The sequence below is a fragment of the Sciurus vulgaris genome (genome assembly GCF_902686455.1).
Source record: "Sciurus vulgaris genome assembly, chromosome: 8".
In the NCBI taxonomy this organism is placed as follows: domain Eukaryota; kingdom Metazoa; phylum Chordata; class Mammalia; order Rodentia; family Sciuridae; genus Sciurus; species Sciurus vulgaris.
Genome location: NC_136468.1, coordinates 111,046,342 through 111,059,985, shown reverse-complemented (window position 1 = coordinate 111,059,985; position 13,644 = coordinate 111,046,342). Strand labels below are relative to the sequence as shown.

Here is a 13,644-nt window from a genome sequence, read left to right as displayed (position 1 = left end):
TGACACACTGGTAAAAACCAATTGTTGGGAGATAGGTCCCAACAGGTCTGAGTTTAGGGGAGTTAAGTCTATGCCGATGGCAGAGAGGAAGAGGAGGACATAAGATGAATTTGAGTTTTTTCATACCACAAGGTGTTTGTGCCAAGGTGGCTAAGTGTGCCAACATCAGGGAATCCCTCCTCTTGGGAGACAAGAGGAAGTCTCTCAAAACTAGCAGGGGAAAATGTTTTCCCCCCACAGCAATCCAGCTTTGGGGACATTCTACTAGTGACGTATGCTCCTTCCCCTGAAAACAATAATGAAGTGTTCTGTGTGCTAACAACATAGCTTAAAAAAAAAAAAAAAAGAAAAGAAAAAAGAAAAAAAGTAAAACAAAATTCTACATTTTTATAAAACTTCATAAAAAATAGTTTTTCAAACTGTACAGTCACCAGAAGTACAGTTATCAAAAATGCACACACTTCACTTGGCATCTCCAGCACCTTCAGCTTTCTGTGCCTGGTCTGTTTTGACATCTCCATTTTCTGTAGGATTATTCCCATCCTTGCCAGCTTCGGCTTTTCCCTTTTTCCCTTTGGGTACCTTCTCTCCCTTCTTTGCAGAGGCCTTTTTAGGCTCGGGCTCTGGTTTTGGAGGAGCAGGTTTAGCAGACAACCTTGCTGCTCTTCTCTGTGGTTCGTCCTTCACCTTGGCTTTATCTCCGTTAGCATCCCCTTCAGCCTTTCTCTTGGGCCTGGTGGCGCCGGCGGCGGTGGGATGTAAGCGCTGGATGCGGGGACGCAGTGGGGCGCGGCTTTGGTCGGTCTGGGGGCCTTTCTCGCCTCTTCTTGTGATTTTTATTTTTTATATTTTCATTTCAGTGAAAAGCAATACACTGATTGATTTTTGAATATCAAATCAAATTTTCATTTTCATTTCTTTTCTTTCATGAGAGAAATCTGGAGCTCTTCAATCAACTCTCAGACTTGATTCAGTTTTTAGACCCAAAACTCCTTGAATGAAAAGGAGACCATGTTTCCTTGAGGAAGGATCGGCATACAATGCTGAAAATATATATCATTAATCTTTGACCTAGCCCTACCTCAAAAGACCTATAATATTCTACCAGTGTATCCATATTGAGAAAGAGGAAATAATCAGAGATTTCAGGGACTATGCAACACTCTGATCAGACACTAATTAGGGAGACCCAAAACATCACTGTGGCACACCAGCCAGAGTAAGGGCTTATGGTGGTCAGGTGATCAGTGGGATTTTACTTTAGTTCCTTTTCTCAGTATGTCCAGTGAAATTTCAAACCCACCCCATGATCATTTCTTTAGTTCCAGAATGAATAATTGGACTAGTCATACCAAGAGTTGGTACAATACACTAGCTGGTTCCCTATGAAATGGGCTATAATGGTAGGTATGGACAAATAGAAATCACTACCTGGAAAACTAGAAAATCAAAAGCAACACCACATTCCAGGAGGATTACAGATTAGTGCCACCATTAAGACCTGAAAAATACAAGCATGGTGATTCCTAACATATCTCTGTTCAACTTTCTTATTTGGTTTGTGCAGAAGCCATGAATCTGGGAGAATCACTGGATCATCATAAACTTAATCAAGTGTTGGCTCTAATTGCAGCAGCTATACCAGATGTGTTTTTATTGTTTTGGCAATAAAAGCAATTATTGCTTTGACACATCCCCTGGTATGCAGTTACTGATCTGGAAAATGCTTTTTCCCCCCTCCACACATTATTAAAGACACCCAGAAGCAGTTCACTTTGAGCTGACAAGGCCAACAACACACCTTCTATGTCCTACTCAACTCTTCAGGCTTGTGCCATAATTCAGTTTTCAGGATTTTTTATTGTCTTTCCTCTCTACAAGATACAACGTGGTCCATTAACTTGATGACATTATGGTGTTGAATCTAACAGGCAAGAAGTGTCACCTACTCTAGGTCTATTGGTAAGATATATGTATGTCAGAGGGTTGGAAACAAATCTGATTAAAATTCATAAATCTTCTACCTCATGAAATTTCTAGGGTTCCAGTGGTAGAGGGAATGCCAAGATATCCCTTCTAAGGTGAAGAGTAAGTTTTTTGCATCTATCCCCGCCTACAACCAAGAAAGAAGTGCAATGCTTAGTGGGCCTAAAGCAAAACTACCCTCATTTGGGTATATTACTCCAGTTCACTTACCAAATGATCCTAAAGGCTGCTAGTTTTGAATAGGGCCTAGATAAGAAAAGTATCTGTTATTTATATAAGTTGCTCTGCCATTTGGGTTATATGATACGGCAAATCCAATGGTCTTGAAATATCAGTAGCAGATAAGGATTCTGTTTGGAGCCTTCAGCAGGCCCTTATAACTGAATTATAGCATAGGACCTGACATCATCTTCAGATAGTTACTCTCTTTTGAGGAAAGAGCTCCTGGCCTGCTACTGTGTCTTAGTAGAAACTGAATGCTTGACCATGGACCACCAAGTTACCATGCCTATCATGTACTAGGTGTATCTGACCCACCAAGCTGTGAAGTTCACCATGCTCCATCATTAAAAGTTGAGTGACATATAAATTATCAGGTTTTGAAGGCACAAATAAGTTACCAGAAGTGATACAAATGCCCACAGTTCCTTGCTTGTGCTACACTGCCTTTGTTCTGTGAGCTTGTACTTCCTCAGGAATTCCCTACAATCAGTTGACAGAGGAAAGAGGATTCAGGCCTTAGGTACAGATGATTTTTCACAATCTGTGATCACCACCTGAAAGTAGATGGCTGAAGCATTACAGTCCCTTTATGTTATATTCCTCTAGCACATAGGTGAAGGGAAATTCTTCCAGTGGGAAGGAGAAATGGCAAGACATCTGAATATATACCAATTCATGGGTTGTAGCCAGTGGTTTAGCTGCATGGCCAGAGACATGGAAGGAAGGTAATTAGAAAATTGGTGACAAAATTTGGAGAAGTAGGTGGCTAAGACCTCTCTAAATTGGCAAAGGACATGAAGATATTTGTGTCTCTTATAAATGCTCTACAAAGGATGACTTCACCAAAGGAAGATTTTAATAATGAAGTGGATAAGATAAATCTTTCTATGGATACAAATAAACCTTTCCCATCCATGCCTGAATAAAGTAGATATGGTGCCAGGAATGGAGGTGACTTCCACTCACAAAAACTGACCTGGTTATAGTCATGGCTGCACGCCAAATCTGCTAGCAGCAGAGACTAACATTGACTCCCTAATATGGAACCATTCTCTGAGGTGATTAGCCAGTTAGTCACTGGTATCAGGTTAATTACATTGGACCAATCAACTAAGTTCCAACTAAGTTCATTGTATTTTTTAAATCATAGGTAAAATCTGACTTCTCATTAAATGCTTTCTCCAACTCTACCATCCATGTACTTGGAGAATGCCATATCCAACAACATGTTATTCCACACGACATTCCTTCTGATCAAGAAATTCACTTCAGAGTCAAAGAAGTGTAGCAATGAGCCAATGCTCGTGGAACTCACTGTTCTAATGTTCCCCACTAACCTGAAGAAGCTAGTTTAACAGAGTGGTGGAATGGTATTTCAAAGACTCAGTAACAATATCTTGCAGGACCAGGGCTGGCTTTCCCGGAAGCTATAAATGCTCTGAATTGGCATTGATTATACAGTGCTATTTCTCCCCTAGCCATGATTCAGGGCTCTAAGAATTAAGGGATGGTTACCTCAAGTAACCCACTAGCAAAATCTTCATGTCTTATTACTACAGCCTTATTCTGGCCTAAAGCTCTGAGTTCCAGATGGGAAAATGATTCCATCAGGAGACATGACAATGATTCCATTGAAATAGAAGTTAGGGTTGCTATCTGGCCACTTTGGGCTGCTCATGACTGAGTCAAGAGGCCAGGAAGGAAGTGAATGTACAGGAGAGTATGATCAATTGAGACTGCCAAGGGAGAAATGGACTACTACTCTATATAGGGGTGAGAAATAGTATGTCTGGAACACAGGTAATCCCTTAGGGTGTCTCTTAGTATGTCCATGCTCTGTGATTAAGATCATTGGAAAACTACAACAACCCAATCCAGGCAGAACTACTATTCCCCTTCAGGAATGAAGCTGAGTCACCCGAGTCACCCTGAGTTCCCAGGAAAAGAACTACAACCCACTGATGTGTTTCTAGAGAGAACACAAGAACACAGAATGTGTAGTAGAAGGTAATTATGGATGACAGTTATGACTATGTGACTGGTTATAGAAATGAGCACTCCAATTGTCAGGAGTGTCCATCTCCTCCTTGTTTTATTATGAATGTGTTTGTGTATAAATGTACATATATTAAGCAAATACTTTTGCTTGTATTCCTCTTTCATTCTGTTAACATGTAGTATAAAAGTTTCTGGATTTATATGAGTCATTGTTTAAGCATTGTTAATTTTACATCATAGTATCAAGGTTATGTGGTATCAGGAAAAGAGTAAATGTCACTCAAGGACTTCACCTCCACTTCTGGGGAAGGGATTGGTTCATTTGGGGTTGTATACAGGATAGTTGTATTGTGTTTAGTCGAATTATGACCTTGCTATTGTCTTTATTTGGATATTTATTTATTTATCTATTTGGCTTAAAGAGTTATGATCTAGTGCCAAGTTGAGAAGGGGTGGAATTTGGGTGGTTAATTTTATGTGTCAATTTGACCTGGCTAAGGGCAGCCCAATAACTGGTAAAAGATGATTTTCAGATGTGTCTATGAGAGTATTTTGAAAAGAGGTTAGCATTTGAATGAGTTGACAGAGTAAAGAAGATTTCTCTCACCAATATGGATGGATAGTATTCAATCTATTCCAGGTGTAGATCAAACTAAAAGGTGGAGAATGCAAGAATTCTCTCTGCTTATGCTAGGCCACCCATTTTCTTCTCCTCTTGGACATTGATGCTCCAGGTTCTTGGGCCTTCAGACTCAGATTAGGCATATACCATCAATGCCCCTGGCTCTCTGGCTTTTGGGCTTAGTGTATACCACCAGCTTTCTCTAGGACACCAATTTACAGATGATAAATTGTGGATTTCCTTGACTTCCATAATCATGGGAGCCTATTTCTCATTACATATTTATAATTTCTAAATACATCCTATTGACTGTTCTTCTGGAGAACCCTGACTAATATAGACTTTTAATATCTATATTCATAAGGGGCATTGGTTATAATACCCACTCTATGTTAATAGCTTTCTTTGGTTTTAATATTAGGACAACTCTAGCCTCATTGAAAAAATTCAGAACTATTTCTTCTCTTCAGTTTTCTGAGTGAGTTTGATGGTAGCAATACACACACAAACAATCCCTTGCCAGCAGGTAACTGTGTTGATAACTCCCAAGAGCAAACCCTCCTGGCAAATGGAAAAACCATGAATTTCATCTATTTTCTGAAACAAAATTCTTTTCAATTCAGTCTTTTCTTATCCATCTACTGACAGAAATGAAGTAAGCACTGTTGAATTTGTTTTATGAAGCACTTCCTGTTACGGTTTGGTTGCGAGGTGTCCCCCAAAAGTTCACTTTGAGACAATGCAAGGAGGTACAGAGGAGAAATGATTGAGTTGTAAGAGTTGCAACCCAATCAGTGATTTATTCCTCTGATGGGGATTAATTGAGTGGTAACTGAAGAGGTAGGGTGTGGCTGGAGAAGATTGAAATTGGGCTGTGGCTTTGGGGTATATATTTTGTATCTGGCGAGTGGAGATACCCTCTGTCACTCTCTCTGCTTCCTGATGATGCAAGTTGCTTCCCTCTGCCATGCTCTTCTGCTGTGATGTTCTGCCTTACCTGGAGCCCCAAGGAATGAAGCCAGCCATTTATGGACTAAGACCTCTGAAACCGTGAGCCCTCGAATAAACCTCTCCTCCTCTGTAAGGGTACTGGTCAAATTAGTTAGTCACAGCAGTAAAAAAGCTAACTAAAACACTTCCTCTGTGCAGTATGAACAAAATACATATGCACATATGAGTTGAAAAATACAAATTGTGTCATTTCAGTGATTGCACAGATAAGTTAAATTATCTTTACATTTGTGTTTAAAACCAGCACTATACAATAACAAGATGAATGGTAAAATTCATGCCATGAATTTGAAATTTTTGAGCCAAAATCAACCTTTTCTCCTTATAAGTTGAAGAATCACTCAAGTATTTTGTCACAATAATGGAAAACTGACTCACACAGTAAGTTAGTAAATTCTTAATATCACTGCTTTTCCCTTTTTGGTTTCTGGTTTGTAGCCTAGATTCTTTTTCTTCGCTTGCACGGCAGTTTGACAGACCCTGACCACCTGGAGGCCCTGGCATCACCCTGCTGTCCTTATCTCTGGATAAGATTGGTTAAGTCCTGCTCCCACTCTTGTAGTAGTGACTATGGAGTCAAGTTGCTGACCTTCAGGTGCAGATAAGCCTGTGTCCATAAGCAGGGTTGCTATCTTCTCTTCTTTAGAGAGGAAGCTGGTTGCAGCTTGGTTCAGGCAAAAGAGGCAGAGAGTCACCAATAATCAGATTCACTTTGTTCTTCTCAGAATCACTTCACCATTTTGACTAGTTATGCAAATGTTGGTGAGCAAATGTCTTTGACCTCAGAGGAATGACTTTAGCAAGATTGTGCTTTACATGGCTGCAATTCATTGCCTCATTCTGGTTAGAAGAGAGCTGGAAATGAGATGAGAGGTGGTCTTAGGCCTCTTGGCTCTAGAATTCAAGGATCTACTCTTTCTCCCACCTTCTTCTTTGGTTCCCTGGATCAAGTATGTGCCCTGAAAACAGGCCCTGATGTTCTGTTCAAGTTCTAGAAAAAGCTGTCACCTGAAAAGTATAAACACAAACATCCTCACCAAGTGTCCCTCAGTGAAGTCCTATGTCCAACAAGAACTAACCTGCTTTGGAGACCCCAGCAACTGTGGGCTCAGCAGCACCCCTCTACTGTACAGGTTGGCAATGACCAATCACAACATTTATGGGCTCCTGTTCTCTCTAAGGCTGGTGATCAGCAAGGCCTGACCTACCGTCCCTATTCAGCCCATGAGATTTTTGGATCATTCCACAGGAAAAGTGATCTCAAAATGGAGAAAACTGACATCTGCCAAAGAGGCATGTGATGCTTAAGTGATCGATTGGAAAAACAAAAATGTAATACCTACAGAGGAGTAAACATTCCAGAGCTGCCTGCATTTGAGAGATCTGTTCACTTGGGTTAATGTCTAATCTGGAAGTGTGGGAAGGTACTATTTCTGCACAGATTAGCATATCTGCTTATGTTGGTATGTTCTCCTGAGACCCCTCCCCCCACCATCTTTTCTTTTCTTCAATGAGTAAAACAAAAGAAAAGAATGGGTTTAGAAAATTGAGCACAATAGCCGTGAGGTAATCTCAGATCTGACATTCCATTCTGCTTTCATTTAAAAAAGAAGAAAAAAAAAAGTAAAATGAAATGGCAAAGGAGACCTCATCAAAGAGGAGTGTGTGATATTGCTGAACATGGGGAGATGCATACAAGGAGACACCCTGGGCTGGCAAGATACTCCATCCTTTTAGGCAGCTGCATCTCTCCTCTGTCATAGTGTTTTTGACTTAGTAGGCAGTTTAAACTGTTCTTCAGGTAAAGAATGCTGAATATGAGTCTGTTGTTTGTGTGTGTGAAGATTTGCCAACTGAACAGACAGTGAACTTTTGTCATAAAGCCATGACAGAAAGGTCTTCCCTGAAATTTTGTCATAGAGAAAGTTAGAAGCCTCCGCCACCATTTTTATGAATCTTTGGATTCTTAAAGGCCTCCAAAAATAATCCTGGGGAATATGTTCATTATACAACCCATGTTTCCTAGGCTACCCTAGCTTGTAAGTAAAAATAATGTCCAACTAGAGTGATGAGTGAGAATGTTCTCTGTTATCCATCACCCTTAAGATACTGCAAGTCACTGACAGCTCTGAGCCTTCCCTTAGAGTTCTTCCTGTATTGCACAGATCAGTAATCCTGCCACACCTGGTGTCTTCCCCCATCCCTCTCCTTCAGCCCTCTGACCCTCCGTGCTGCAGAGAGGTGCTGGTGCTAGTGCTGACAGCCACCTCTCTGCTAGGGCCTTCCTTCACAACCGTACCACACACAGTGATGTGGCGCTGACCCTGCTCCACTTGCACCTGCTGGAGCTACAAGAGACCAAAACAGGCCACAATCTGTGCAACACCACATGAGTCTATGAATTCCCCAACCACAATGCTGAGAGACCCTTTAGTCCTTGATTATCCCCTGCACTTTGCCACCCTAAACCCCTAGGATGAGACCCTTCTAGAAGGCTTTTCAGCTCCTCATGGGATGTGAGTCCTTGCAGTTCACCTCCTTCCTCTGTCCCTTGAACATGCCTGGACTGACCTAAAGCTAAAGGTAAATAGCATAGAAGTCAGCTGGGAGCCCTCCTAATTATTAATATTTGGTAATGCAGGAATACTAAAGCCACTCCCTCCTCTTTTTTCTCCTTGGTAAATGTAGCCCATAGAAAGATCAAATTATCATTCTGGGAAGGATTCCATGGTTTGGCACAAAATGCCACTAATATTTGAAACTATAAATTGAGAATTTAGAAATGTAGTTATATTCCATTAGTTGATTACTTTTCTCTTGACCAAATTAGAAAATAGTATGTGGTATACAGCACAGTATGAAAGAGAAAGTGGAATGCTGATAAAGTCCAGTTTGTTTTTTGGACAGACATCAGAATGGAATTAAATTGAACAAACATGAAGAACATTGTCTTATTTGTAGAGTAACAAGTCTTTCACCTCCAGCTCACTTAGGACCAGGCAAGTTCTCTGAGGCAAAGTCATTTATAAAGGCAGAACACAAACTGTCCCGGGTCAGAAAATCTGCTTTAGTCAAAATTCTATGGATGTGTATTCTGAAGAGACTCATGTTTCCAGAAAACACTGCAAGGAATCCTATATGCAGTTGCATAATTCTTGTGTGGGCTGAGGCTGTAGGTGCAATGTTACGTAAGCTCACAGACCTCACACTCGGCAGAGAGGTGAAGAGAGGCTTCCCTCAACGAGAATTGGAGCTCTCAGTGTGATCTCACCAGGAGAAAAATGATGACAGCTGGTGGCTTAAATAAAAGCTTCATGACAAAGTGGCAGGAGAGCCAGACCTACACATTCTCTCCATTTGCTGCTTGGCAGTGAGTGCAGCACACATTTGCTGACAAATACTAAGTGCTGGCACTGCTTCTGCATTGAATCATTTACAGGAGAGCTGGGTGGCACGCATAAGTGAAACTAACTGGTGCTTGCAGGAGAATGTAGTCTGGGGGAAGGTTGCTCTAGCACACAGTCTTGCTCTGTGTCATCGTGCGTGACTTTGTGAAATTCCCTAATTTTTGATGTTTCCAACTGTACAATAAGGACAACAATAGTATCTATATTCTGGCTTGGTTTTCTTTTGCAAGGATTGCTTGGAATTGAATCAAAGGCCTCACGCATGAGAGGCAAGCACTCTACCATTGAAACTTTTGGGTTGTTTTAAATAATAAATGATTAGGGTTGTTAAACATTTTACCATAGTACTTGGAACCCAGTCACTGTTTTTAAATGTTGACTATTGATAGAGTTAGTAATTCAGTCAACAGATATTTATTTCTCATTAAGGACATAGAATTGATAATTATAACTACTATTCAAAGAAAGGAGGAGACAGAGGTGTTTATGTCTAAGTGCTGGGAGTGGTTCCAAAGAAATAAAATAGAGAATGTGGGGAAACTAACTCAGCTCATAGACCGGTGATTTTGAGACCCAACATATAGGTCCACCCAAGGGCCTCAAACAGGAATAGCCCAAACCAATCACCTCCTATCTAATTCTGTTATGGCCTCATCTGATCTCTCTTGGTCCTTCCTATTCCACCCAGGAATGTAGCTGCAATCCCCAGCCCTAACACCAGTTTCAGGATTCCTGGAAATCAGAGTATCTTCTCCGAATGTCCTTCCCAATTGCTAACACCTGACACAAGCTTGTGGATCCTAACTATTGGACGAATGTGGGAGGGCTATTCCAATGCTATTTGTCCTGACAAGGAGCAACATATTTCTGTGAGGAAAAAGCCTACAGAGAAGTAATTTGCTCTTAGCAACACCACCACTAGGTGCAGGATCCGGCCAAAAGCTAGTGAGTGTGACCCTAAGCCTTTGCTACTCAAAATATGGTCCTTGAACCAGCAACTTCCTGTCTCCCTGAGCTTATTAGAAATGCAGACCCTCAGGTCCCACCCCAGGCTCTGGATCAGAATCTGCATTTTTAATGAGATCCCAAGAAGCATTTGTGCATATTCAAGTTCTGGAGGTACTGCCCTAAGCTGGCTCTCTTTGCCTCTGTCTTTGTCTTTGATGTGACTCAAGTCCATCCTAGGCACCCAGCCTTGTTGATTCATGGCTGTGCTGTGGCTGAGTGTACCTTGACAGGGCCTCTTAAGGCTTTGGGTGGCTGTGCAAGGGGAAATATAAAGCTTGAGAGGAGACTTAGGAGGAAAAGAGGAATAGTGTAAAACAAGATTGTTCATCAAGGAGCCTCACGCTGGTTCTCAACACCACTGACAGCTCTTGCTCCTTGGGACAGGAGCTGCTGCCATTGTAATCCAGAGCTATCGCCAGGCCCACCAGTTATAACTGGCACAAAATACAAACAGGGCCTTGGAGTGCACAGGAAGTGCTCAGCTGTGTTCTATGGATGACAGGTACTACATTCATATGCTTTGTAGGAAAAGGTGAATCCTGGAGACCTGTAGCCAGATGGCCTATTTCTAACTCCATGTTCAGTGACTTCATGATTGTAAGCTTGAAATCAGCCCAGTTGTACCACTTATATCAAGCAAATTAGAAAACATTATATATTTAGCTTTTTTTTTAAAAAATCATTTTAAAGAATTTATCAGCATATTCTTGGGTATTTACAGTACTATAAAATGAATGATTTAGTGATGTTGGATATCTGGAAAATGCTAGGTTAGGAAGGATGTCTTAAAGTTCATGTAGGGATAAATTGGTAAAGAATACTCTTTCCCTTGAATTAGTGCCTTTACATGAGATTGTGCCATTTACCCTAATCAAAGTAAAAAAGTACAAAAAAAAGAATGTCCCCCTCAGGGACTGCAAAGGTCAGTTCAGTCATGGCAACTGATACATGACCACTCCCCCAAAGACCTTTGTCTTTCTTGATCTCTATTTCTGAATCTCACCCTCTGTCTAAAGCACTGTGGCCCGTCTGCTATTTTTGTTTCCTTGTCTAGCTATTACGTATCCACCTACATATTGCACATATAGCTGACATGTATAGTACATACTCAAAAATATCTGTTGAATTGCAAAATTTTGGAATACAACTACATGTGGGTGGATTTCTTGGTACCCTTATCAGTAAGAGAAGTTGGGGTTGCAATACACAGAGAAGTTGGATTCTGGGCCCCAGCCCCAACCCAGATATGACAAATGAGATTATCAAGCCTGGCCCACTTGGACTATATGCCAAAGGCCTCTGGAGCTCACCCCTGCTGCTGGTGGGAAGCCTGACCCTTGCCTTTGCCTTGTGACAACTCTCCTGAGACTTCACCCTTTACCCCATTTCTGGACACGGGTCCCTGCTAAGTTTCTGGATCTGAGATCTTTGGTAACCTTCCTAGAATCTGAGGTTGTTCAGGCCTGCAGCTACCTGGACCTCCCTCCTGGGAGAGCAACAAGAAGCTCAACTTGGAGATGAACCTTCTGATCCTTTTTCTGTGACACTGAGAAACTTTCCAACTACTGTTTATGACTTTCTATTGCTGTCTCTGCCTACTGTTTGGGACACTGGGTTATTTTGTGCTTCTACCCCATGGGCCCACCAGACTTGCTGTTATTACCTGACTTTTGGATCACATGTTGCCCCCCAGCCTAATTTCTTGGGGACTTCAGTGGGGTCTAGGCCACAGTGCCTCCTTCTCAACTCTGAGCTCTCTCAGGTTGCCCTTTCCCATACTAGTGTTCAGAGCAAGGAGGGGCCTCAGGAGTTTCTGGGAAGGACTCTTTGCTCTGATACCCACATCCAGAAAGAGTGCTACACACTGATTCATTCAGTGTATTCTCTTTAGTGAACCCTCACTCCACCCTGCCAGGCATTATCCTAAATGATGAGAGTAGCGCATAAAATAGACAAAAGTCCATCGCTCACTGAGGTCACATTCTAGGAGAGGAGACCCATGACAAATGAAGAGACCCATGAAGAGAATGTATGTTATGATACGTACAAATATACTTATAGTCCACATTTATATGTGCCCATATATAATTTTATATCTATAAGCATAAAGTAACACTATTTATAAATAAATATACACACAAAAATATATATGTACACATATACATATAAGCATATACACACAGTAATAAAGGGTCAAAGGAAATATAAATAGGAACCAGAGAAGCAACAAGGGGATTGAACTGAGGCTGTGCTTTCATACAGAGGTGTCAGGAAAGACCTCCCTGGGGAGCTGATTTTTAAGCAGAGCCCACAGAATGAGAAACAGCAAGAGAAAAGTGTTGGGGAGGAACACCTTCATCCTCCAGACGGAAAAGTGCTCCATGTATTTTGCATTTGAAGACTTGGGGGACGCTGGGCTACCGGGGTAAGGAGAGACACACGTTCTGGGTGGGCCCCAGGTTTGGTACACCCAAGGCCCTGCAGCCATGGCAGAACTTGCAGTTAGTACCTAGAAAGGTCTCCTCCTTTAGTTAAAAAGACAGAAATCGGAGAATGGATCAGGAAGGTTTCTGGATTCTTTAGCTTGTTACAGGATCCCTAGAGGGAACTCTAATGCAGATCGGTATGCAGTCTTTGATCTTATATCTTATTTATTGGCCTTTTATCTCAGTCATTGGACCTATGTGAAATTGCCATTTTTGTAGCCAGGCATTCATACCAACCGGGATCATTTTTGTATTCTTGGGGGAAATTAGAAAAACTGGAGGTGAGACTTCAGAAGATTTGTTTACTGACTTGCTCAGCCCCAGAACCGGCTGCCTCTGCAGCTTATCAGCCAACCAGAAGGTACTGAGATCGCGGGGCTGGACGATGGTGGCTGTTAGTAGCGTCCAGCCGGACAGGCCCGCAAACTTGAAAAGGCACCCAGAGTAAAGTTTTTGTTGGCATAGCCGGGCCACACTTAAGCTTCCATCTTTTCTGATTCCTAGGACCGGGTTGTGGGAAGGGGTTTCACCAGTTCTCAAGTGCAGTTAGACATCCCACGTTTAGAGCCCCCACCCCCCGAACTAGGTCTTTGTTGCACAGATAAAGGTTCTCTTGGGATCCAGTGTTGGGAGAGCGGCACCAGATTCCCTCCAGCTTGGTTCTCCGGGGCTTGTCTGCAGGTTGTCAGGTGTTTCTCTCCCCGACATCCCCTCGGCTTGGAGTGGGAAGTGGGCAACCTCAGGATTACCCCCTCTCTCAACGACCAGAGACGAAAACACTTCTTTTGGGGAGTGCTAAAAAGCCCACGTGGTGGCGGAAAGGTGTGGGTCGCGGCCCAGGTAGCGTTCAACCCCTGCGGCAGTTGCGCTACGGGTCGGACGCTCCCGGAGCAGCAGCGCGCCG

General features: G+C 42.2%; 1 protein-coding gene across 1 annotated transcript; it reads right to left on the bottom strand.

Annotated features, from left to right (window-relative positions):
• Nucleotides 1–240: 240 nt before the first annotated feature.
• LOC306667683 (uncharacterized protein) lies at nt 241–13,448 on the bottom strand (the record flags this gene model as incomplete). The annotated part of the gene is made up of 3 exons (XM_079150402.1): nt 241–826; nt 13,051–13,240; nt 13,382–13,448. The coding sequence occupies 3 exons, from the start codon at nt 13,446–13,448 to the stop codon at nt 463–465; spliced, it is 621 nt and encodes a 206-aa protein (XP_079006528.1). The 3' UTR covers nt 241–462.
• Between the last annotated feature and the right edge of the window lie 196 nt (nt 13,449–13,644).